Raw genomic sequence first — 27609 nt, 5'->3', positions numbered from 1 at the left:
GACAATATTTCCACTCCTATTTGCCATAACTTCAATATAAGACTACTAGAAAGTGTGTGCCCTCAGGCCTGGAGGGAAGAAAAAGTAATTATGCTACCGAAGAATAGTAAAGACCCCATTTCTGGCCCAAATAGCCAAATAATCAGCCTGTTATTAACCCATAGTAGAATTTTGGAAAATGATTGTGTTTTACAAGATACAATGCTATTTTACTGTAAAGAAATTGACAACAGACTTTCAGCACGCTTATAGTGAAGGACATTCAACAAGCACTGCACTTACACACATTAATGATGATTGACTGAGAGAAATGTATGATAAATAGATTGTGGGGGCTGTTTTAACTTCATTGCGGCTTTTGACATTAACGATCATAGTCTGCTGCTGGAATAATGTATGCATTAAGGCTTTAACATCCCCTGCTACATTGTGGCTAAAGAGTTACCTGTCTAACAGAACACAGAGGGTGTTCTTTAATGAAAGTGTCTCCAACATAACTCAGGTACAATTACAATTTATTAAACGACATGCCACTGGCTTTGAGTAAAGCCAGTGTGTCTATGTATGCGGACGACTATACACAAGCTACTACAGAGACTGAAATGACTGCAACACTTAACAAAGAGCTACAGTTAGTTTCATAATGGGTGGCAAGGAATAAGTTATTCCTAAATATTTAAAAAAAAAAACTAAAAGCATTGTATTTGGGACAGATCATTCACTAAACCCTAAACCTCAACTAAATATTGTAATTAATAATGTGGAAATTTAAGTGACTGTCATGGTCAAAACATCAGTAGCTAAGGTGGGGAGAAGTCTGTCCATAATAAAGCGCTGCTCTGCCTTCTTAACAACGCTATCAACAAGGCAGGTCCTACAGGCCCTGGTTTTGTCGCACCTGGACTACTGTTCAGTCGTGTGGTCAGGTGCCACAAAGGGGAACTTAGGAAAATTGCAATTGGCTCAGAACAGGGCAGCACAGCTGGCCCTTGGATGTACACAGAGAGCTAACATTAATAATATGCATATAAATCTCAAAGTGGAGGAGAGATTGACCTCATCACTACTTGTATTTATGAGAGGTATTGACATGTTGAATGCACTGAGCTGTCTGTTTGAACTACTGGCACACAGCTCGGACACCCATGCACAGAGCAAAAGACATGCCACCAGAGGTCTCTTCACAGTCCCCAAGTCCAGAACAGACTATGGAAGGCGCACAGTACTAAATAGAGCCATGACTACATGGAACTCTATTCCACATCAAGTAACTCATGAAAGCAGTAAAATTTGATTTAAAAAAACCAGATAAAAATACACCTTATGGAATAGCGGGGACCGTGAAGCAACACAAATATAGGCACAGACACATGCATACACATAAACGATAATGTACACATGTACACATAGATTTTGTGTTGTAGATACAGTATGTGGTAGTAGAGTAGGGACCTGAGGGCACACACTTAAGTTGTGAATCTTTTGTGAAAGTACTGTAATCTTTTTCAAACTGTATAACTGTCTTGGCAGCAGCTAATGGGGATCCATCATAAACACAAAGGCAAATAAAAACTCTGAAATCCTCCTAGACTAAGCACATTATAATGTACTTTCTTTCCCATTTTAAAATGGGGTAAGGCCTCCTGAAAGTAGAATGACAAGGAGGACACTGATTTGGAGAGAGAGGAGATGGACAGAGTATGGTGGGGACAGAGGAAATGATCTCAAGGGCATCTCAATCACATTATATTGTCTAGGACATGGAGAGCCTGTGCTGGTACTAGTTGAGGTGTTTTCTTCCATCACCTACAACCACTCTGATTCCCCATCCTCGCCTTTCGAGGTCTAACTGCCCTCCACATCCCCCACACACACACACACCCCTACCTTCATTACTAAGATTTAGTATCTGCTGATGCTCATTAAAGAGGTCTGAAAGAGAAGAGAAACTGTTCATCTTACTCATCAGTGACTCCTGTTGTGAGCACCCCCTTCCTTCATCATCACCTTAATACCCCCCCACCTCATCAGGCTCCCAGCAGCTGTCACACAGCATCAAGCAAAAGCAAATGGAGGAGTACAGATTGTCAAATAATGGATCTCAGCAGGCAACAGCTCCGCTGTCCAAATGTACAGGGTAAGTGATCATGTAGCCCAGAGGTTCTTACGCTTTTTCAGCTTGAGAAATGAAAAACACAGAATTCTGCTTTAATGCAACCCCCGGTAGCAAGACTTCATATAGGCTTAATATACACTGAGTGTACAAAACATCAGGAACACCTTCCTAATATTGAATTGTACTCCCTGGAAACAGGATGCACCTGAGCTCAATTTCGAGTCTCATAGCAAAGAGTCTGAATACTTATGTAAAGAAGGTTATTATTTTTTATTTTTTACATTTAATACATTTGCAAAAATGTTCTAAAATCCTGTTTGTGCTTTGTCATGATGGGGTATTGTGTGTAGATTGCCGAATATTTTTTTTCATTTTATCCATTTTAGAATGAGGCTGTAACGTAACAAAATGTGGAAAAGGTCAAGTAGTCTGAATACTTTCCGAAAGCCCTGTATATAGACACAGACACGTACAATCACGCACACACACAGCCAGTCCTGACAGGCTAGCTTAGTGTATCCACTGAAAGATTACACACAGGCATTTAGAGGTCAGATAAACAAGATTTTGCTCAGCCATTTGAATAATGTAAAACAAATGTTAGACTTTTTGAATGAGAAAGTGTTTTTCCCTGCCCTCCCCCATTCCGTCTCTTGTTATACTGTGTTGACAAAGCCTGGACACCCTGCTGAATGAAGCCTTGGGTCTAATATAAACCAGACTCGGCAGGGTTATGTAGCTAAAGAAGACAGGAACTATCCAGAATTTGGACATGCATAAGAACAAAAGCTCCAATCTCAGCAAATGCTGAGCAGCTGTGTCCCTCATTCCACACTGCCCGGGACCGGGATTTGCTAGCTAGCTCTGTGCTGCATGGATGTACCGCTGTGGGCAAAGATACAGTGTCTGTCTCCCTGCCTGCCTGCCTGCTGGTCTCCTAAGCCTCCCATACTTTAATTTAATTGAAGCGGGCCTATCCGTCGCTATGCATCCACCCACACCCACACCCAACCCAACCCCTCAACTCCACCCAACCCCACACAGCTCACCTCCTCACAGATACAACACCGACAACACTCCACTCAAACAACATCTATAATCACATATCCTTCCCAGCCACAAAAACAGTTGCTGTGACAACATATTATGGCATATGCATGGATGCATCGCCCCTTCAACACAAATGTATGCATATGTAAAATATACATTGCACACACTACATAAAATCCCTATGCATTATGAATGGAATTATTGGTGGTTGGTAAATGAACCACTTCTATCAGCCTGGTTATGTGAGTGGCTGTTTCCCTGCAGTATAACTAAAGCCCAGAGGTAAAGACTATAAAAGCAGTGTAAACTGTTACCGTGATGTTTTTTTGCGGCTAGAACTTAATGAATAGCAATACACTGTGCAGGCTTTATAAGCTATCCCCAAATAACCAGGAGAGATCAGTGAGGCTGGAGCCTTCTCTCCAGGGTCATTCTCTAGTCAATGAGACTCAGCTCGCATATGGAAGGCAGTAGTAGTACAGTGGCACTACAGGACTTATTACAATGAGAAACGGAGTGTTAGAAAGAGTGGCAAGAATGTTTACCGGCATAGGAGACATGGATAATGTTGAGACAATGTTATTCTGACGTTGAAAGACCCTTCACTGGTGAATTTGAGGGAAATGTAAACCAACATCACTAGTCTGGTTCATTACATGGTACTGCAAACGAGATTAATAAAAATACAGCATTGTATGTCATGCATATAAATAGGCTGTGAGCTATCAGGCCAGTAGCAGTGACAGTGGGCCAGGCCAACCTCATGGTATTTTTCACAGTAGGCTAATACATACAAATCAATACAAATACACAATGCCTATGGGTAATGCTTATGAATGGGCCATAGCTATCAAGGCCACTGACAGTGTGACAGGACAGAGGGTGTGAAGTTGACAGTGACAGAGGCAGAAATCTCTAGACTTGTAATTACCAGACTGATCACCACTACGTGTGCAGCATTAAATATAAGCTTGCGGCATCAGTAGGCTCGAGAGGCTAATAAATCTCTCCGGCATCCAGACATTAAGTCTGTAACCTTCCCATTGTGTTCCATCCAACACCATGTAATTTACCATGTTCCTCACTGACTGTATGGTGTTTAGATGCCAGCGTGTGTCAGTCAGGGTGTGTGTGTCTGAGATAAGCATCTGTGTTTGCTTACGCGCATCATGTGTGTTTGTTTGCACAAGCCTGTATGTGTGTGGAGAAGCTCCATCAAACACCTCTCCTGGCAGCCTCCTACTCTATAGAGAGAGGAACAAGCCGTCTGTGTGGACTATGAGGACATCCCATTTGGGGGGAAAAAATACATTTGAAATGCATTTCTAGATACATTTTTAAGGACGCATGTGAAATATTGAAAAATTGGCCAAATAATGTATTTTTTTTAAATTATTTAATACATCCCAACATGTACAGTGGGGCAAAAAAGTATTTAGTCAGCCACCAATTGTGCAAGTTCTCCCACTTAAAAAGACGAGAGAGGCCTGTAATTTTCTTCATAGGTACACTTCAACTATGATAGACAAAATGAGAAAAAAAGATCGAGAAAATCACATTGTAGGATTTTTAATGAATTTATTTGCAAATTATGGTGGAAAATAAGTATTTGGTCAATAACAAAATGTTCTCAATACTTTGTTATATGCCCTTTGTTGGCAATGACAGAGGTCAAACGTTTTCTGTAAGTCTTCACAAGGTTTTCACACACTGTTGCTGGTATTTTGGCCCATTCCTCCATGCAGACCTCCTCTAGAGCAGTGATGTTTTGGGGCTGTTGCTGGGCAACGCAGACTTTCAACTCCCTCCTAAGATTTTCTATGGGGTTGAGATCTGAAGACTGGCTAGGCCACTCCAGGACCTTGAAATGTTTCTTACGAAGCCACTCCTTCGTTGCCCGGGCGGTGTGTTTGGGATCATTGTCATGCTGAAAGACCCAGCCACGTTTCATCTTCAATGCCCTTGCTGATGGAAGGATGTTTTCACTCAAAATCTCACGATACATGGCCCCATTCATTCTTTCCTTTACACGGATCAGTCGTCCTGGTCCCTTTGCAGAAAAACAGCCCCAAAGCATGATGTTTCCACCCCCATGCTTCACAGTAGGTATGGTGTTCTTTGGATGCAACTCAGCATTCTTTGTCCTCCAAACACGACGAATTGAGTTTTTACCAAAAAGTTATATTTTGGTTTCATCTGACCAGATGACATTCTCCCAATCTTCTTCTGGATCATCCAAATGCTCTCTAGCAAACTTCAGACGGGCCTGGACATGTACTGGCTTAAGCAGGGGGACACGTCTGGCACTGCAGGATTTGAGTCCCTGGCGGCATAGTGTGTAACTGATGGTAGGCTTTGTTACTTTGACCTGCAGAGAGCTGGGACCATTCACTAGGTCCCCCCATGTGGTTCTGGGATTTTTGCTCACCGTTCTTGTGATCATTTTGACCCCACAGGGTGAGATCTTGCGTGGAACCCCAGATCGAGGGAGATTATCAGTGGTCTTGTATGTCTTCCATTTCCTAATAATTGCTCCCACAGTTGATTTCTTCAAACCAAGCTGCTTACCTATTGCAGATTCAGTCTTCCCAGCCTGGTGCAGGTCTACAATTTTGTTTCTGGTGTCCTTTGACAGCTCTTTGGTCTTGCCCATAGTGGAGTTTGGAGTGTGACTGTTTGAGGTTGTGGACAGGTGTCTTTTATACTGATAACAAGTTCAAACAGGTGCCATTAATACAGGTAACAAGTGGAGGAGAGGAGCCTCTTAAAGAAGAAGTTACAGGTCTGTGCGAGCCAGTAATCTTGCTTGTTTGTAGGTGACCAAATACTTATTTTTCACCATAATTTACAAATAAATTCATTAAAAATCCTACAATGTGATTTTCTGGAGTTTTTTCCCTCATTTTGTCTGTCATAGTTTAAGTGTACCTATGATGAAAATTACAGGTCTCTCTCATCTTTTTAATTGGGAGAACTTGGTGGCTGACTAAATACTTTTATTGTAAATAAGATTACAATATGTTTCTAAACACTTCTACATTGTGAATGCTACCATTAGTAATGGGCAGTCCTGAATGGATTATGAATAATGAGGAGTGAGAAAGTTAGACGCACAAATATCATACCGTAAAAATATATTTTCACATGTATTCATCGATATATTTTGTAAATATATACACTACCGTTCAAAAGTTTGGGGTCACGTAGAAAAGTCCTTGTTTTTGAAAGAAAAGCACACTTCTTGTACATTAAAATAACATCAAATTGATCAGAAATACAGGGTACACATTGGTAATGTTGTAAATGACTATTGTAGCTGTAAACGTCGGATTTTTTATGGAATATCTACATAGGCGTACAGAGGCCCATTATCAGCAACCATCACTCCTGTGTTCCAATGGCACGTTGTTAACCAAGTTTATAATTTGAAAAGGTTAATTGATCATTAGAAAATCATTTTTGCAATTATGTTAGCAATTATGTTGTCCTGATTAAAGAAGTAATAAAATTGGCCTTCTTTAGACTAGTTGAGTATCTGGAGCATCAGCATTTGTGGGTTTGATTACAGGTTCAAAATGGCCAGAAACAAAGGACTTTCTTCTGAAACTCGTCAGTCTATTCTTGTTCATAGAAATGAAGGCTATTCCATGTGAGAAATTGCCAAAGAACTGAAGATCTCGTACAACGCTGTGTACTACTCCCTTCACAGAAAGCGCTAACTGGCTCTAACCAGAATAGAAAGAGGAGTGGGAGGCCCCGGTGCACAACTGAGCAAGAGGACAAGTACATTAGTGTCTCTAGTTTGAGAAACAGACGCCTCACAAGTCTTCAACTGGCACTTTCATGAAATAGTACCCGCAAAACACTAGTCTCAACGTCAACAGTGAAGGGATGCTGGCCTTCTAGGCAGAGTTCCTCTGTCCAGTGTCTGTGTTCTTTTGCCCATCTTAATCTTTTATTTTTATTGGCCAGTCTGAGATATGGCTTTTTCTTTGCAACTCTGCCTAGAAGGCCAACATCCCGGAGTCAGCTCTTCATTGCTGATGTTGAGACTGGTGTAAGCCTTTGTAGATATTCCATAAAAAAATCTGCCGTTTCCAGCTACAATAGTAATTTACAACAATAACAATGTCTACACTGTATTTCTGATCAATTTGGTCAAAAATGTGCTTTTTTTCTTTCAAAAACAAGAACAATTCTAAGGGACCCCAAACTTTTTAACGGTAGTGTATTTTTAAAATGTATTTGGTAATGTTACTTTTGATTGTATTTGTAAGAAATATGTGTTTACATTCAAATGTATGGCAAATATATTTTTTAAATGTACCAATCATACTGCAATGAAATCTATATTATTTTACTTTTCAAGGCAGAAACATTTACATACATTCAGGCAGTAACTAACAATCATTGATGTGGGAGCAGTTACTTTCAATCATTCAGACATAGACCTACAGCACCAGTCAAAGGTTTGGACACACATACTCATTCAAGGGTTTTTCTTAAATTTTGACTATTTTCTACATTGTAGAATAATAGTGAAGACATCAAAACTATGAAATAACACATATGGAATCATGTAGTAACCAAAAAAGTGTTAAAGAAATCAAAATATATTTGAGATTCTTCAAAGTAGGCACCCTTTGTCTTGATGACAGCTTTGCACACTCTTGGCATTCTCTCAACCAGCTTCACCTGGAATGTTTTTCCAACAGGTCATCTGATGCAGCACTCCATCACTCTACTTCTTGGTTAAATAGCCCTTACACAGCCTGGAGGTCTGTTGGCTATTCTGGGGCGGCAGGGTGGTTAGAGTGTTGGACTAGTAACCGGAAGGTTGCAAGTTCAAACCCCCGAGCTGACAAGGTACAAATCTGTTGTTCTGCCCCTGAACAGGCAGTTAACCCACTGTTCATAGGCCGTCATTGAAAATAAGAATTTGTTCTTAACTTGCCTAGTTAAATAAAGGTCAAATAAGGTCAAATAAAATACATTTGTCCTGTTGAAAAACAAATGATAGTCCCACTAAGCACAAACCAGATGGGATGGAGTATTGCTGCAGAATGCTGTTGTAGCCATGCTTAAGTGTGCCTTGAATTCTAAATAAATCACAGACAGTGTCACCGGCAAAGCACCCCCAAACCATCACACCTCTTCCTCCATGCTTCACGGTGGGAACCACACATGCAGAGATCATTCTGTTCACCTACTCTGCGTCTCGAAAAGACACGGCTGTTGGAACCAAAAATCTCACATTTGGACTCATCAGACAATGGACAGATTTCCACTGGTCTAAATGTCCATTGCTTGGCCCAAGCAAGACTCTTATTATTGGTGTCCTTTAGTAGTGGTTTCTCTGCAGCTATTCAACCATGATGGCCTGATTCACAAAGTATCCTCTGAACAGTTAATGTTGAGATGTGTCTGTTACTTAAACTCTGTGAAGCATTTATTTGGGCTGCAATCTGAGGTGCAACTCTAATGAACTTATCTGCAGCAGAGGTAACTTTGGGTCTTCCTTTCCTGTGGTGGTCCTCATGAGAGACAGTTTCATCATAGCGCTTAATGGTTTTTGTTACGGCACTTGAAACATTTTCCGGATTGACTGATCTTCATGTCTTAAAGTAATGGACTGTCGTTTCTCTTTGCTTATTTGAGCTGTTCTTGCCATAATATGGACTTGGTCTTTTACAAATAGGGCTGTCTTCTGTATACACCCTACCTTGTCACAACACAACTGATTGGCTCAAACGCATTAAGAAGAAAATAAATTAACAAGGCACACCTGTTAATTTAAATGCATTCCAGGTGACTGACTACCTGATGAAGCTCGTGGAGAGAATACCAAGAGTGTGCAAAGATGTCATCAACGCAACAGTTGGCTACTTTGAAGAATCTAAAATATATTTTGATTTGTTTAACACTTTTTTTTGGTTACTACATGATTCCATATGTGTTATTTCATAATTTTGATGTCTTCACTATTATTCTACAATGTAGAAAGTACAATTAACGGTAAAACGATGAATGAGCAGGTGTGTCCAAACTTTTGACTGGTGCTGTACATGGAAACATTAAGCGATCTGGGAATAAAGAAATAAAGGGCAGGAAGCTATGAGTTTCTGATGGTTTTCTTAAAAACGGCATTGTTGGTTAAGGGCTTGTAAGTAAGCATTTCACAATACAATTTGATTTCTAAAGGGGGGAAGATTCTATGGTAAGGGCTTTTATAATACAGGGTAAAAAAACAAAGACAAACACAATACCATATATGCAATATTAACTGGGGCTAAGGGGTGGTATTAGGTAGGTGGGCGAAATAGTGACAGCCTTGGCGTGTAAAAGCTCAACCTTTAACAGAATACAACATACAAATTAAACTGGCATGACACCGGCATGTGGTTAACCCAAAGAGAGCTGATACAAGGCCTCCAACAAGCCACGCCTCCAGATCCTCTAATAGGCTGACACAGCTACAATATATTTTGTCAACATTTATTTTTATTGTACTTGACACATACCAAAAGCACTATAATGCATTCAAATGACTACAAAAATTACTCCAAACGTGATACATTATTAGTCATGTAATGGCTCCAGGTCTTTCACATCTTGGGCACTAGATTTTTTCACAATTTAATTAAACTGAAGACAGGCACTTCCTAAAGTCCTTTTTTATGTAACCTCTTGAGATGGCAACTGTTTTATGACGTTTAACAAAACGTAGTTTTTTTACTCACCATATCAATTTAAATAATCTCCACTAACCATGTTTCCATCCACAAGTCATACCATTAGATATTTTTTACTGTCATGATAGCTGTGATAGAAACGGGAAGTTTTGGTACAATTTTATAAATGACGACAATTTGTTCGTTCGACACGGTGGGATCTTTTTTGTCTGTAAAATGTATTATGCGCAAACGGCTTTACGCGCAAATATTGATATAATAACCATCATATCGAAATAAACTCACACGATGATATGTGGTGTGGTCCTCGCACTACGATTTGAGAAACCATGCAGTTTATTAGGCTACAGACGACATAAATGATGATGATCAACTTCACAGGGTGGTGAAAGTGCACGATGATCTTGATGCTCCTTTCCAATAAATATCGATGGCCTTATTGTGACATGATGATCGATGTTTGACAAATGAACATATTCTCATTTTTATCCATAATAATCTCATCATATAGACTAGCATACCCACTGTATCTGGAAACTGTTGGCTGGAGCGCACGTACCAAGACCAGAGTAAGCACATTTGCTATTTAATACAAACGTTTTTTGTGACAAAACTATTGTTTTTTATTTTTATTCTGTACATGAAAGCGTAAGTGAAAAACTACATTTTGTGTGCCCTACGTCATCACGCACTGCTTTTTATCTGCATCACCAGATAACCAATGATGGGGAAATGCGCCTATTTTGTTGATGCAGATTTTGGAATATTCGCATCAAAATGTGTAACCAATTGGATGGAAACCTAGCTACTGGTCAATACGTAAAGACTAATTTAAGAATCCTTTGAAGGGGCAAACTATGTCATATGCCGAATTAGGAAATACCTTGGCCAGATGTCATAGTCATGCATTTCTGGAATTGTCATGCATTTGAGCAAAGATGCAAATGTATGTCCATGCATCTGTGGAATACATGTAATACATGTAATATCTGTGGAATACATGTAATACATGTAATATCTCTGGAATACATGTAATACATGTAATATCTGTGGAATACATGTAATATCTCTGGAATACATGTAATACATTTAATATCTCTGGAATACATGTAATATCTCTGGAATACATTTAAGGCATTTTAAGTGAAATATATTGAAATGTATTTATTTTTTGTATTGGACTATGTGGACATGTGGATGAGTGTAACCTCTGAGGCTCTGAGGTGCCCACCTCCAGGTACCACTGTCATGCTGTTATTTCTATTTTATTTATTTAACTAGGCAAGTCAGTTAAGAACAAATTATTATTTACAATGACGGCCTAACGACGACGCTGGGCCAATTGTGCGCCATCCTATGGGACTCCCAATCACGGCCGGATGTGATACAGCCGGAATTCGAACCAGGTACTATAGTGACGCCTCTTGCACTGAGATGTAGTGCCTTAGACCGCTACACCATTCGAGAGCCATGTAATGGCCTGATTAGCTAACATGCATCCCTGATTTAGAAGTGATGAAATTACACTTTAGGACGGCAGCAGGGACATGGTTAGCATACCAACACTAAATTAAACATGATTGGCTGATTCAATCACAGGAACAGTAATTATAATCAATTCAGGCATCTTGATCCCGCTAAGGAAGACAGGTGGAGAGAGGTTGGAACTGCCTAGAATACACACAGCAGGAATAGTTAGATTTTCTAGGGCAGATGTGTGTTTTGTCTGTAGTCTCTGCCAATATCTAATCAAAGTACTAAAAGCAATACTCTTAGATCAATGTATGCAAATTGTATTCAGAGTTATGGTTTTATATATATATATATATATATATATATATATATATATATATATATGTAACTCCATACATTTATAAATAATGTACATTATAGAGTTCATCATCCTCTTTCATATCAACACAGTGTATTACAATCAGCCTAGAACTTAGTCTTCTGTCTTAGACAGACAGGGGATCTCCGGAAATTATTCACATCCTGCTCCAAATCAGTACCTGACAGGCAGGCAGCAGAATCAAGCCCTAGCAGGTATCACCTTAGCCCTTGACCATGACAGTTCCATTACATTACACATAAGAGTCATTGGACGAAGGTGTCTTCTGTGCTTGGTCTGAACATTAACACGCATCACTTGCGGAACAGTTTAGGAAGCATAAGGACCTTATCTTTCATATCAGAGAGAAATAATTTTCAAATTGTCTAACGACACAAATATATTGTCACTGAAAAGTACTCTCAGCTGCAATTGTGTTCAAACTGCCTTGATATGAGTTCCCTTTGTTCTTTTTCTCTCAGGGCTGCGAGAGAAACATGAGTTGGTGTGACAGGTTTTGTTATCTGTTGCATAAAAGTACAGTAATGAATGCAGTCGGCAGCCACCGGGGGGACTGCTCTGGACACTTGTCTCTACACAGACAATCACCTCTCTGGATGAAAACCTACATCACTCACCCAACTTAATGTCTACAATATAAAAACATAAAAGCTCATACGCCATCAGCTATCAAAAGGTCCATTCACATTTACATGCAGGATGTGTAAAACAGAGTTCACAATCCATAATAAAAGATGTAGGCTACTGCCAGCCGGCATTGGATCATTTTTGTAAATTGAGAGCAGGAATAGCTGTGTTGCCCTAATTCTGCTAAGTGCCTACCTGAGATACCGCAGTAGCTCGATGGTCTCCGCCGGTTCAGTCGAGCTGTGGTTCATCTTTTGGCAGCCTGGGAGGATTCAGTACATACGCAGGAGGAGGGTAGAATGAGCTGCACTGCTTTACAGAATACACTCTTGTTCTCTCTCTGTCTGCTATTTCCCACTCAGAACGCTCTCTCTCATGTTTGTATCAGCAGCCCTTCTCTGAGAGAGACAGCCAATTAAGACGCAGGGAGATATGGACGTAGCCAGCTGATTGGCCCAGCCTGCGGTGAGTCGTAGAAGCTCATACAGAAAGTACTGCCCCCCTCAGTGGCAAAACCAACAAACCCTCTGTGGAAAAACTGGAGTAGAGTGGGGAATGCCTCAAAGCTCTGCAAATTACAATCACACAGACACAATAACAATGTCTGTCATCTTATAGAGAGGGAGGCTGGAAATGTATACAAATGTATATAGACAAATTTGAAATCTTTGGTGGCATTGAGCATAATACAACGTTCACAAAATCCCATAAATACCAGATGAATGTATTGCATTGAATATATTGATGGTTTAATCTGTGCCTGAAACTTGAAGTAGATGGGATCGTGGTTATATGTGTTTGAAGCATGAAAGAGAATAAAACATGTTTACGGTAAATCCCCAACTGCACACACACACAAATTATGCATTCAAGTCTATGACGCAAACACACACACACACACACACACACACACACACACACACACACACACACACAACCTCCATAAGCAGAAGTGTATATAGTACAGTAAAAACAACCATTGCCAATAGCTACCAAGCCAAGGGCTGTGGCTCCTAACTTGGTCGAGATATCAAACAATAGCTCACATTGTTCAGGAAAGGTCAGGGCTGCTCACAACATTCTAGCCTGTTCTACATTCCAGCAGGCCTGCTCTATGAAGTTATATCTAACAGTCAGCCAACAGCCTGCTCATTTTATGAACAATTGAAAGTCCAGTTGTTTTTGGTCAGTTTGTATAGTGTGGTGAGTGACAGGACAATGGGAAGACACTCATCTGGACACCAATTTTTGTTCCTTCTATTGAGTAAGTTCTTGTAAAAAAAGGAACCCAAACAGCTGTACCTGTGTATTAATAGAGACAGACACATGCATGAGGCCAAGGAGATTCTTGGTGCGGTCTACCACCCGGAGGTCATATTAAGACATTACAGCTAACAAAATCCAATTAGAGGGATTGTTGCATTTCATACAGCCAAGTAGACAAAATAAGATAAAAATGTATTAATTATTGATCAGAGTCAGTAATATGTGATTATTTAGGCTAAGCCCCAGCATGCCACTGACGATAAACCCTCATGCGCTGGCAGGTTTTGCTAGTTTTAATGTCTATGGTTGTCATAATGTCGTCATAATACACGCGCAAACACGACCGTGACCTTATCAATGTGTCTCCGATGTTTTTTTTTTATCTCAACGTTGTCACCGCCACCTGAGACACCTAACTGTTCCTCAAATTGGTCGAAGAGCGTGCGACCACCGGCGTTCATGACCCGATGGGGCAACAGCCAGACACATTTTGAAGAGCAAAGTCAAACATACCTTTTTGAACATGTGCACGGAAAAAGTTCTGCGCGGGATGGGCTACAAATTGGGGGTGACAATCGGGGAGGGAAGCTACTCCAAAGTCAAACTGGCAAGCTCAAAGAAACACAATTCCGAGGTCGCCATAAAAATTGTGGACCGCAAAAAGGCGCCTCACGACTTTGCCCACAAGTTTCTACCCAGGGAGCTGACGCTTCTGAGGGAAGTGAGACATGACAATATTGTCCATGTGCACGAATTCATCGAGGTTTGCATCGGCCGACTATACATCGTGATGGAAGCGGCAACAACGGACCTTCTCCAAAAAATCCAAGAGGTAAATTCCATCCCCATTGTCCAAGCCAAGACCATGTTCTCCCAGATAGTTCACAGCACTGACAATCTCCATCAACACAACATCGTCCACCGAGACATGAAATGTGAGAATGTACTACTGACAAGGGACAACAAAGTCAAGATCACGGACTTTGGTTTTGGGAGGTTTGCCATGGGCTATCCTGAGCTGAGCAGCACTTACTGTGGTTCCGCGGCCTACGCCGCACCCGAGGTACTGCTTGGAGTTCCATACGATCCCAAGAAATATGACGTGTGTGATTCTGTATGTCATGGTCACTGGGTGCATGCCTTACGACGATTCCAATGTCCGCAAACTCCCTCGCGCTCAGCGCAAGGCCTTGGTCTACCTGGATGACGTCACCGTGGAAGAGCCATGCCAGCTATTCATTGCCTATCTGTTGCAGTTCAGCCCTTCTTCCCGTCCGACAATCCAACAGGTGGCAGAGCAGTCTTGGTTGCAATAGGCAAGGATGTGCATGATTAAATCATGTGTACCCTAATTGGAAATCCGACCACTTTCATTTGTTAATATAGGTTAATGATCGCTATTAGCTGCTGGACATATTGTAGGTCTATTCATGTGCTAATTTATTCAGATGTTTTCATGAAGTTATTTTGTCTTTTGAACAATATAAAGCTATAAGTAGACTGTTGGGAGACAACAAAAAAGCAAAACATTCAATATTTTTTTGGACTCTAGGCCTGGCTAATTTGCATAGTCTACTTTTCTCTTCCATTCGTAATGAAACACATGGAGCGAACATTTTTCACTGAACCTACCAACTGACCTGTTGAAACAGATTGAGTCGTAACAATATCTGAAGCTTTGTTTACACCTGTAAATCAAAAGGATTTGACATTTAAATATGCAACCATGCACAAATTTACATCGGCACAGCACCTCCTCACTTTAGAAACGTTCAGCTTCAAAATGTCAAGCAGAGACACAGGTATCTTCTCTTGAACCGAAGAGAGCGCACGGCCTGTGACCTGAGCGTCAACGCAATCAAGGGGGAAAGACACTGCTTTGGAGAGGCATGAACAGACAACCGCTCTAACCTGGCGCAGTACAATGCTGTGCTCGCCAAACCACTGGAGGGGCCAGAGGGAGAATCAGCTCTAATCAAAGAGAAGCGTGGAAAAATTAAGACGCACTTCCCTCTGACCAAACTCCATCTCAGCTGTACTTGTGCCGAAGGTGGTTGACAGAATTGAGCGCTAAAGGGCATCCAGAGGATTTTTACGCACACATTTAACCTATTTTACGCACGCCTATGCAGTCTTCCGTTTGATGGGAAATTGACATTCTGTTGAATTCTAATTCATGCCGTGCTGCTGCACCTACGTGGATTACTGTCATTTTAATGTTACAGCTTTTTCCATATCTGATCAATCTTGGGCAACTTCAATTGATGATGCATTTGAGTGCAATAAATACGTAATCCCTTGTGACATGGATTTGAAAGGTCAGGCCAATAAGCCTGATCATGATATAAACTACAAGGTGCAATCCAATACAACAAATTTGAACATTTCAAACGTCAGCAAGTCATTCAAGTCAATATTAGACACTTTAACAATACACAATCCCCAGAATAAAAATGGGTTTAAAATTCGTTTTATTATTATTACTTGACAGGAAAAAAATCAAAAACAAATAGAAGCATTTCTTGTAAAGAAAGAAAAAAGAAACGTTTTCAGGGTTAGGTGCTATGCTTTAGTCTAAACAGTACTAGCACCCCTGGTAAAACGGAATGGTGTTTGGTTGTCGAACTGCAGCAGGCAGTATTCAGGACAGCACAGTAGTGGCTGCTGCACCAGCAGCCTGGAACAGGTATTTTTGTATTTTCGCTAGATGGATACAGCTTATTTACATCGAAAGTTTTTGTATTTTCGCGAACCCTAATCCTTTTCCTAACCTTAACCTAATTCTCCTAACCTGCTATGAAGTCATTTTTGGCCAATTCGACAAATAAGCTGTAGCCGTTCTAGCTATAACCCCTGGAACACTGGCCAAGACAATCACCATCAGCCATCATGTTTCTGAGAGCAGGGCTCCAAGAGATTGACAAAACAGGCAAATCCCAAATTACACCCTATATAGTTGAACACTTTTACTCACAGCTCTTTAAGTAGTTCACTATATGGAGAATGTGGTGTTATTCGAGATGCAAGCAAATGAATCCATCTGAAATCTGATCTAGGGGCAGCTATGAAAAAACAAGGTAACAAAATTATGATAATAGGTGGTCAGACAAATAGCTTAAGGTTACAGAAAACAACAGGGTTCATATGAAAATGTATTCATTAATTAAGACTGTACTGTCTAAGGACACACACACTGCTATCAAAACATATCATCAGGAGAACGCATGGACATTTTATAGGAAAAAAATGAAACATGAATGTGGCTGCACAAGACATTGAGATACAACCTAAATTGTAGCATTGTTTGATCATTTCCTTTCAGATTAATTTCTACTAGGCCACTGAACTGTGGTGTAGTTCTGAACCACGTTGTTTTGATACAGAAGCGTAACCTCATAAGCCCTCATATACTGACACGGCACTGTCTTATTCCTTCTGAGGGAGCTTTGTAAGCATGGTGCATTTTTCAACAGCTTCTCGCCCTGTATTGCACCACCTATAAAAGTAAAATACCGCTGGCTTTTCCACCAGATGGACTAGCTAGCTAATTAAGGGGTGACAACTCATACACTCACCTTTGTAAAAGAAAATACTAAAAGTATAATGTTGCTAAGTTTTCACATAACTACATTCTGAAAGCTGTCCAGCCTTTTAGATCAATGAGTGGGTGTGTAGGAACCGCTGGACACGTAATCTAGAGTAGATCCATTGGAACTGAGGGCGTAAACAATACCTTAACTAATGACCCTACAACTACACCCAGAGACGGCCTTTGCCTAGAAGAAAAGTAATGCACCACAACCGATGACTAAAAGCTAAATTATTTCATAAGATCACGTCCCTTCCCCCTCTCTTGCATTCCAGGAAAACAAGCACATCCCGTCTTTATTTTAACGCCGAGGGTTAAAACAGAAGAAAGAAGGGATCCATTTGGGTGCAACAATTTCTTTGGAAGGTAACATTTTTTCAAAACTATTTTCAAGAATAGTCCTCCCACAATATGTTCTGTGTTTGTACATACAGTATTAAGTCAGTTACTTCATGTTTTTTTCAGCTTAGAAAACAAGTTTTTAAAAAATGTTTACACTAAACTATCAGATGTAAAACCACCTCAACAGTAATGTTACCTTTCAAACACAGACCTCCATGAGTCCAGTTCCAAAATAGTACAATCTCTCGACACAGGATATGATTTACAGAAAAAAATCAAATAAATCTAACATTCAACCATACAAAATAACCAGACACACTGTAGGCTTCTCCTCAGTTCTGCACCACTGTCGACTCAAAAGAAGCAGTCTGTATGTATAGATGTTTAGATTTTTTTCCCCAAGTCTTTTTTATTATTTTGTTTTCGCAAAGCTGAAGCCATTTTCATATTCCGTGGATGGTCCTCTAGTCTCAGTCAGTCAGTGAGGCCAGAGAGAGACCCGGTCCTGGCTCTTCCAGGTAGAAGGGAGGGGGGGCGTTAACTGTCCTGTCACCTGCAGAGCCAAAGATACTTCTGGCCTGGGACATCCATCCCTCTCAGTGCGAATGTGTGAAGATCAGAACTGACCATGGAGGACAGGGCAGATGGGCACCAAAACTGTTTGAGAGAGATGAAGTCCATGCAACCCCTTTGACCCATGGGATGTAGCGTATCTCAGAGCCCTGTACTGTCCCAGTAACACCAGTACTCCACAATGGAACTGCAGACTCCGGACATCAGAGGAAGATGGTGGGAATTGTTTTTATTTCGTAACTCCAGAGTAGATCATCTGGTGTTGTTTTCCCAAGAGGATTCCATTGTTAGGTTAATCATGAGAATGACTATTATTAAGATTGATAATAAGTGGTGGTGTTATTTCCATGTGTTGGCTGTCTGGGAGATGGAGCGGGAGGGAATCATGTCCAGGAGGTACTCTCTCTGGCGCTCCAGGTTGGCTGAGGTGGTGGTCTTGTGGACAGACAGGCTGGGGTTCACATAGCCCATGGTCACACCTGAAGGAAGACAACAACCACAGCAGTGAGTATACAGGACAGGAACCAAGCCCAAAAAGCAGATATCTCAAACACCCTGTACCATCAGTTAGCCTGTCTGCAGGCTACACAGCCAGACCCTGCACCATCATTTAGCCTGTCTGCAGGCTATACAGCCATAGCAGAATAAAAGGACACAATTACATTTTAGTCACTTAGCCAGAGCAACTTACAAAACCAATTAGGGTTAAGTGCCTTGCTCAAGGGCACAGGTTTTTCACCTAATCGGCTCTGGGATTAGAACTAAGGATCTTTCAGTTTCTGGCCTAAGGCTTTTAACTGCTAGGCTGACTACCACCCAACCTGTAGAAGGCCCCAATGAATGAAACAATTCTACATTCTAACAATGAGTCTAACCCACCACCTGTTAATAACACAGGAAAGGCAAGGGGAGAGAGAGAGAGAGGGGGACAGCTTGCTAATCATATCAGACTGACTGTCACCACATTGAAGTAAAAACAAACCTTCCACAACCTTTAGTGAACCCATGATGCATTTCAGGTCACTATGTAGGGAGAGAATGGCGAGAGAAGAGAACAGATGCAGAGAGAAAGGAGGTGAGGACAGGCTTGTCTCTGTTCTGTAGAGGTTAATCTACCTGAGTTCCCGGTGGTCTGCTTCCTCCAGGCGTTGGGGTTGGCTGAAGAGTTACTGCTGCTGCCCTTTGTCCCCTGCACCGGGCGCATGGCATGCTTACCTGGCCTGCTGACCAGCGACGCTGCGGTCACAGCGTTCTGCAGCTGCTGAGAGGACGTGGAGAACGAGTGAGTGACACCGCGAGACCCTACCACCTGCTGCACACTACGGGACATCTGACCAGAGCTCTGAGAGAAGGGAGAAAACAGGAACTTTAGTAATTAACCAATGTGTTCATAGACTCAAAAAGTATGCCACAGTTTTTTTCTTCTTCCAGGAATCAAAAAATGTACACCAGACAAGCTTCCCCTTCCTTATGAGTTGGTAGTGAGAGTAAAAGTATTTGGTTTTAAATATACTTAATTATCAAAAGTATAAGGTATAATAATTTCACATTTCTTACATTAGGCAAACCAGATGGTGCCATTTTCTTGTTTTTTATTCACGGATAACCAGGGGTAGACTTCAACACTCAAACATCATTACAAATTAAGCATGTCTGTTTAGTGATCAGTGGCAGTAGGGATGACCACTGATGTTCTCTTGATAAGTGTGTGAATTAGGACATTTTACTTTCCTGCTAAGCATTTAAAATGTAATGAGTACTTTTTGGTTGAAGGGAAAATGTAAGGAGTAAAAAGTACATACTTTTTTTTAGGAATGTAGTGAAGTAAAAGTTGTTATAAATAGTGAAGTACAGATGCCCCAAAAAACTACTTAAGTAGTACTTGAATGTATTTTTACACCACTGGTGTGTAGCGTTTGTGTTGTGTCCCACTGCTGACCTGCTTGATGGAGGAGTGGTGGCGGGCCATAGGCGTGCCTCTATGCTGCTGGAGCTGGGCTCTCGCCTGCTTGTACTGTTGAGACACCAGCACATGCTGCTGCTGCTCACTCTTCATCCTTGAGGAAGAAGAGGGCATTTTGGAGACGGGGGTGGCGGCCTGCTGGAGGATGCGCTGCTCTACTTCCTGCTCCTGCTGCAGGGCCTTGACGAAGGCCGCCTTCAGACGGTTGGTGTGCTGCGCCTTCAGGGCTTTCTTGAGGTTGGACGACATGCACTGGTCGCACAGGACGGGGCCGCTCTTCTCCGAGCGCCAGCACGACGTGAAATCCGTCTTGCACTGGGCGCAGGTGTGCGGCTCCATGGGGATTGGGGTCACCGGGGCCACTGACTGACCCTGTTTCTTGCCTGAGTGAAATACCAAAAAATGACATGTCAGTATTATGTACCTTAGGCCTATATCCATCCTGCCCTGGCTATCTAAGGTCTACAAAAGCCAAGTCAACAAACAGATCACTGACCATCTCGAATCCCAATGTACCTTCTCCGCTGTGCAATCGGGTTTCCGAGCCGGTCACGGTTGCACCTCAGCCACGCTCAAGGTACTAAACGATATCATAACCGCCATCGATAAAAGACAGTACTGTGCAGCCGTCTTCATCGACCTGGCCAAGGCTTTCGACTCTGTCAATCACCATATGCTTATCAGCAGACTCAGTAGCCTCGGTTTTTCTAACGACTGCCTTGCCTGGTTCACCAACTACTTTACAGACAGGGTTCAGTGTGTCAAATCGGAGGGCATGTTGTCCGGTCCTCTGGCAGTCTCTATGGGGGGTGCCACAGGGTTCAATTCTCGGGACAACTTTTTTTTCTGTATATATCAATGATGTTGCTCTTGCTGCGGGCGATTCCCTGATCCACCTCTACGCAGACGACACCATTCTGTATACTTCTGGCCCTTCCTTGGACACTGTGCTATCTAACCTCCAAACGAGCTTCAACGCCATACAACACTCCTTCCGTGGCCTCCAACTGCTCTTAAACGCTAGTAAAACCAAATGCATGCTTTTCAACCGTTCGCTGCCTGCACCCGCACACGCGACTAGCATCACCACCCTGGATGGTTCCGACCTAGAATATGTGGACATCTATAAGTACCTAGGTGTCTGGCTAGACTGTAAACTCTCCTTCCAGACTCATATTTTATTTAATTTTTTTTATTTTATTTCACCTTTATTTAACCAGGTAGGCTAGTTGAGAACAAGTTCTCATTTGCAACTGCGACCTGGCCAAGATAATATCAAACATCTCCAATCCAAAATCAAATCTAGAGTCGGCTTTCTATTCCGCAACAAAGCCTCCTTCACTCACGCCGCCAAACTTACCCTAGTAAAACTGACTATCCTGACTATTCGGCGATGTCATCTACAAAATAGCTTCCAATACTCTAATCAGCAAACTGGATGCAGTTTATCACAGTGCCATCCGTTTTGTTACTAAAGCACCTTATACCACCCACCACTGCGACCTGTATGCTCTAGTCGGCTGGCCCTCGCTACGTATTCGTCGCCAGACCCACTGGCTCCAGGTCATCTACAAGTCCATGCTAGGTAAAGCTCTGCCTTATCTCAGTTCACTGGTCACGATGGCAACACCCACCCGTAGCACGCGCTCCAGCAGGTGTATCTCACTGAACATCCCTAAAGCCAACACCTCATTTGGCCGCCTTTCCTTCTAGTTCTCTGCTGCCTGTGACTGGAACGAATTGCAAAAATCTCTGAAGTTGGAGACTTTTATCTCCCTCACCAACTTTAAACATCTACTAACTGAGCAGCTAACCGATCGCTGCAGCTGTACATAGTCCATCGGTAAATAGCCCACCCAATTTACCTACCTCATCCCCATACTGTTTATATTTATTTACTTTTCTGCTCTTTTGCACACCAGTATCTCTACCTACACATGACCATCTGATAATTTATCACTCCAGTGTTAATCTGCAAAATTGTAATTATTTGCCTACCTCCTCATGCCTTTTGCACACAATGTATATAGACAATTTTTTTCTTCTTTTTTCTACTGTGTTATTGACTTGTTTATTGTTTACTCCATGTGTAACTCTGTGCTGTTGTCTGTTCACACTGCTATGCTTTATCTTGGCCAGGTCGCAGTTGTAAATTAGAACTTGTTCTCAACTAGCCTACCTGGTTAATTAAATAAAGGTGAAATAAAAAATATATAAAAAATAAACTTTTCAAATAGAACAAGGTGCTAGAATGAGAAGAACCCATGGCAGGCAACAAACAACTCACTATGAGATTAGCTAAGACTACTACTGCCACCATAAAGACCTTGTGCTGACGCAATGAATCAATATGTTTGATTAAAGTATAAACCCACCCCGTCCCAGTGTGTCCAGCAGGTTCTGCACCACCTCCTCCAGGCCCATCAGGTAGATGAACTCGTTGTTGGCTGCTGACGGCAGGAAGTTGCGCTCGGGCGCGGGAGGTTTGGGAGGAGGGATCTCCAGCAGTGTTTTCTCCAGCTGCTTACGCAACGCAAGCTTGGCGGCCGCCTGGCGAGCAGCCGGGGACTCGTTGGCCTGGACCGTGGACACGCCACTGCCCATCGCGGCCTGAGACGTCACAGATGAGCCCTTCTGAGAGCCCTGGGAAAAAGAGACACGCTCACTAGTCAGGATGAAATTAGATGAAGAAATAGTGCTGTTGGGAGTCCAACACTGTGGGGATGCATTTCTGAAATGTGCGTTTTGGAAGAGGACTTAATGTAAGATGCTGGCCAGTACACTGGTGACCTGGCAATAATGTAGTAATGTTTCTGTCTGACCTGGGTGATAGTGTGTTCTGACCTGTGGTATGTTGACCAGGACGTTGGTGTTGGGGACATTGGCCACCCTGATAAGGCCCTGCTGGATGACCCTCTGACCCTGTACCTGGACGTTGGGGACCGAGGCCCTGGGGGCCAGCAGCAGGGGAGGGGGGGCCGACCCAGAGTGCTGCTGCTGCCGCAAGGACGCGATCTGCTGGGGAGACACCGCAATGGGCTGACAACGTTACACACACACACACACACACACACACACACACACACGGCAAGAAATAAGGAGAGGAGAAGGGGGAAGTGGAGTCACACACACAGGGAGAGGGACAGAAAGAGGAGAGTGTAATGTTTACTGTTAATTTCTAGTTGTTTTTAGTTGATATTGTTTTGTGTCTTCTCACTGCCCAAAGCCCATTGAATTGAAAGGACAAGAGAGAAAATATGTCAATATCCATATCACTGTTAAAATTAATTTACTGGAATAGACTGACAAGCACAATGCGTGTAGAACCAACTAGTATTGTGCATTTAGTCTATTACTTAGAGAGAGTTCACTGCCAAGGAATAATGTGTTTTACAGCATGAAAGTAGCAGAAAAACATATTATGAAAAAATACACGGATGTAGAATTCATATTAATAAGTCACATTGCATAAGACAACAATAAAATAAGTTTAAACAGTAAATCACCAGAGTATAAATTACCTGTGCCCCTCTGACGAGGGGTGGCATGACAGTCTGGGAGTTCAGTTTGGACGGGACGTGCTGCCCACCCCGGACTAATGGAGGAGGGATCACTATGCCTGAGCTACGGCCTGACGACACCTGGACACAAAACGACACCAGGGTTTAAACTTTACACAACCAAATCAAATTTTATTAATCGCATACACAAACATTTAGCAGATGTAATTGCGGGTGAAGTGATATGCTTGTGCTCCTAGCTCCAACTGTGCAGAAATATTGAACAAAACACAATCTAAAAGTAAAAGAATGGAATTAAGAAATATTAGGACGTGCAATATCAGAGTCCAAAGTGTGTGTGTGTGTGTGTGTATACATACAGTGGGTCAAAAAAGTATTTAGTCAGCCACCAATTGTGCAAGTTCTCCCACTTAAAAAAAATGAGGCCTATAATTTTCATCATAGGTACACTTCAACTATGACAGACAAAATTAGAAAATAAAATCCTGAAAATCACATTGTAGGATTTTTTATGAATTTATTTGCAAATTATGGTGGAAAATAAGTATTTGGTCAATAACACAAGTTATATACCCTTTGTTGGCAATGACAGGGGTCAAACATTTTCTGTTAGTCTTCACAAGGTTCACACACTGTTGCTGGTATTTTGGCCCATTCCTCCATGCAGATCTCCTCTAGAGCAGTGATGTTTTGGGGCTGTTGCTGGGCAACACGGACTTTCAACTCCCTCCAAAGATTTTCTATGGGGTTGAGATCTGGAGACTGGCTAGGCCACTCCAGGACCTTGAAATGCTTCTTACGAAGCCACTCATTCGTTGCCCGGGCGGTGTGTTTGGGATCATTGTCATGCTGAAAGACCCAGCCACATTTCATCTTCAATGCCCTTGCTGATGGAAGGAGGTTTTCACTCAAAATCTCACGATACATGGCCCCATTCATTCTTTCCTTTACACGGATCAGTCGTCCTGGTCCCTTTGCAGAAAAAAAGCCCCAAGGCATGATGTTTCCACCCCCATGCTTCACAGTAGGTACGGTGTTCTTTGGATGCAACTCAGCATTCTTTGTCCTCCAAACACGACAAGTTGAGTTTTTACCAAAAAGTTATATTTTGGTTTCATCTGACCATATGACATTCATCCAAATGCTCTCTAGCGAACTTCAGACGGGCCTGGACACGTCTGGCACTGCAGGATTTGAGTCCCTGGCGGCGTAGTGCGTTACTGATGGTAGGCTTTGTTACTTTGGTCCCAGCTCTCTGCAGGTCATTCACTAGGTCCCCCTGTGTGGTTCTGGGATTTTTGCTCACCGTTTAAATGATCATTTTGACCCCACGGGGTGAGATCTTGCGTGGAGCCCCAGATCGAAGGAGATTATCAGTGGTCTTGTGTGTCTTCCATTTCCTAATAATTGCTCCCACAGTTGATTTCTTCAAACCAAGCTGCTTGCCTATTGCAGATTCAGTCTTCCCAGCCTGGTGCAGGTCTACAATTTTGTTTCTGGTGTCCTTTGACAGCTCTTTGGTCTTGGCCATAGTGGAGTTTGGAGTGTGCCTGTTTGAGGTTGTGGACAGGTGTCTTTTATACTGATAACAAGTTCATACAGGTGACATTAATACAGCTAACGAGTGGAGGACAGAGGAGCCTCTTAAAGAAGAAGTTACAGGTCTGTGAGAGGCAGAAATCTTGCTGGTTTGTAGGTGACCAAATACTTATTTTTTTATTTGCAAATAAATTCATAAAAAATCCTACAATATGATTTTCTGGAGTTTTTTCCCTCATTTTGTCTGTCATAGTTTAAGTGTACCTATGATGAAAATTACAGGTCTCTCATCTTTTTAAGTGGGAGAACTTGCACAATTGGTGGCTGACTAAATACTTTTTTGCTCCACTGTACAGTACCAGTCAAAGTTTGGACACACAAACTTATTCAAGGGTTGTTCTTTATTTTTACATTGTAAAATAAGTGACATCAAAATTATGAAATAACACATGGAATCGTGTAGTAACAAACAAAAAAAATTCAATCAAAATGTTATATTTAAGTTTCTTCGAAGTAGCCACCCTTTGCCAGCTTTGCACATTCTTGGCATTCTCTCAACCAGTTTCAACTGGAATGCTTTTCCAACAGTCTTGAAGGTGTTCCCACATATTCTGAGTACTTGTTGGCTGCTTTTCCTTCATTCTGCAGTCCTACTCATCCCAATTGGGTTGAGGTCAGGTGATTGTGGAGGCCAGGTCATCTGATGCAGCCCTCCATCACTCTCTTTCTTGGTCAAATAGCCCATACACAGCCTGGAGGTGTTTGTCCTGCTGAAAAACAAATGATAGTCCCCCACTAAGTCCAAACCAGATGGGATGGCGTATCACTGCAGAATGCTGTTGTAGCCATGCTGGTTAAATGTGCCTTAAATTCTAAATAAATCACAGACAGTGTCACCAGCAAAGTACCCCCACACCATCACACCTCCTCCATGCTTCACAGTAGGAACCACACATGGAGATCATCCGTTCACCTACTCTGCGTCTCTCAAGGAAACGGTGGTTGGAACCAAAAATCTCCAATTTGGACTCATCAGACCAAAGGACAGATTTCCACCCGTCTAATGTCCATCGCTTGTGTTTCTTGTCCCAAGCAAGTCTCTTCTTATTATTTGTGTCCTTTAGTAGGGGTTTCTTTGCAGAAATCATGAAGGCCTGATTCACGGAGTCTCCTCTGAGCAGTTGATGTTGAGATGTGTCTGTTACTTGAACTTTGAAGCATTTATTTGGGCTGCAATTTCTGAGGCTGACAACTCTAATGAACTCTGCAGCAGAGGTAACTCTGGTTCTTCCTTTCCTGTGGCAGTCCTCAAGAGCGCCAGTTTCATCAGAGAAACTTGATGGTTTTTGCGACTGCACTTGAAGAAACTTTCAAAGTTCTTAATTTTCCAGATTGACTGGCCTTCATGTCTTAAAGTAATGATGGACTGTCGTTTCTCTTTGCTTATTTGAGGTGTTCTTGCCATAACATGGATTTGGTATTTTACCAAATCGGGCTATCTTCCTTATACCACCCCTACCTTGTCACAACACAACTGATTGGCTCAAACGCATTGAGGAAAGAAATTGCACAAATTAACAAGACACCTGTAAATTCAAATGCATTCAAGGTGACTACCTCATGAAGCTGGTTGAGAGAATGCCAAGAGTGTGCAAAGCTGTCTTCAAGGCAAAGGTTGGCTACTTTGAAGAATCTCAAATATATTTTCATTTGTTTAACACTTTTTTGGTTACTACATGATTCCATGTGTTATTTCATAGTTGAGGTCTTCACTATTAATCTACAATGTAGAAAATAGTAACAATAAAGGAAAACCCTGGAATGAGTAGGTGTGCCAAACTTTTGACTGGTACTGTATGTATAGATATGACAGGATGTATAAGCATTATGGACAGTATATTGATAGAAAATGCAGTCTATCTGAAGAATATGTAGGATAGTATATATATATATATATATATATATACACACACAGCAATATTTGAATAGTATAGGCCTCGACTAGAATAACGTATATACATAGATGAACTGGGTAAAACAGTATGTAAACATTATTAAAGTGACCACATGATCAACCCATACTATGAGGGTTGACTCCTAACGCAAGTTCCACATGTAATTCAGACTTTTAGGTAAATCATGATTTAATGGAAATTAGATTTGACCATGAAAGCATCTTGTGATGATACCACATGATCACTGTTGACATTTGCTGGCAAGTGGCCAGTCCCTTTCACATCATATTCAATCAATCGTTCTGTAAAGACATATCAGGTAGAGGCAAAACAGAGCCATTTCACATCAGCTGTTGTGTCCCAGCAAGATGCAAGTGATTACTTCTGACAGCATGGTTGAACAGACACACTGATAACAAGCTAGTACAGAGGGCTTGAATGTGCTTAGTGGTTGAATGGATACACTGATATACAATTACAAGGAGTGTGAATGTGCTGTACATCCCTCCCTTTGCTTATTAAAG

The 27609-nt window shown here is 41.8% G+C and overlaps 2 protein-coding genes and 1 pseudogene across 14 annotated transcripts in view; 1 reads left to right on the top strand and 2 right to left on the bottom strand.

Moving 5' to 3' along the window:
• Positions 1-12737, bottom strand: part of LOC139415594 (yjeF N-terminal domain-containing 3-like) — a 71492-nt gene extending 58755 nt beyond the window's left edge. The window contains exon 1 of the mRNA XM_071163711.1: positions 12533-12737. Coding sequence (XP_071019812.1) covers positions 12533-12588 — 56 coding nt within the window. The 5' untranslated portion in view covers positions 12589-12737. The remainder of the gene's footprint in view (positions 1-12532) is intronic.
• A 1389-nt stretch (positions 12738-14126) lies between these two features.
• Positions 14127-14919, top strand: LOC139415586 (testis-specific serine/threonine-protein kinase 6-like; annotated as a pseudogene).
• A 1138-nt stretch (positions 14920-16057) lies between these two features.
• Positions 16058-27609, bottom strand: part of LOC139381975 (transcriptional repressor p66-alpha-like) — a 40417-nt gene continuing 28865 nt past the window's right edge. For 3 of the 13 annotated variants that reach the window (XM_071125907.1, XM_071126041.1, XM_071125979.1), the window contains exons 6-11: positions 23577-23711; positions 22915-23109; positions 22446-22713; positions 20047-20453; positions 19224-19449; positions 16058-18586 (exon numbers count right to left, since the gene is read on the bottom strand). In XM_071125907.1, coding sequence (XP_070982008.1) covers positions 18447-18586; positions 19224-19449; positions 20047-20453; positions 22446-22713; positions 22915-23109; positions 23577-23711 — 1371 coding nt within the window. In that variant the 3' untranslated portion in view covers positions 16058-18446. The remainder of the gene's footprint in view (positions 18587-19223; positions 19450-20046; positions 20454-22445; positions 22714-22914; positions 23110-23576; positions 23712-27609) is intronic. The other 10 variants (XM_071126064.1, XM_071126116.1, XM_071126379.1 and 7 more) reach the window with 8 other exon arrangements.

Source organism: Oncorhynchus clarkii, chromosome 1 (assembly GCF_045791955.1).
Source record: "Oncorhynchus clarkii lewisi isolate Uvic-CL-2024 chromosome 1, UVic_Ocla_1.0, whole genome shotgun sequence".
Taxonomy (NCBI): Eukaryota; Metazoa; Chordata; class Actinopteri; order Salmoniformes; family Salmonidae; genus Oncorhynchus; species Oncorhynchus clarkii.
Note: the sequence above shows the minus strand (reverse complement) of the source record. Positions and strands in the feature narration are given on the sequence as shown.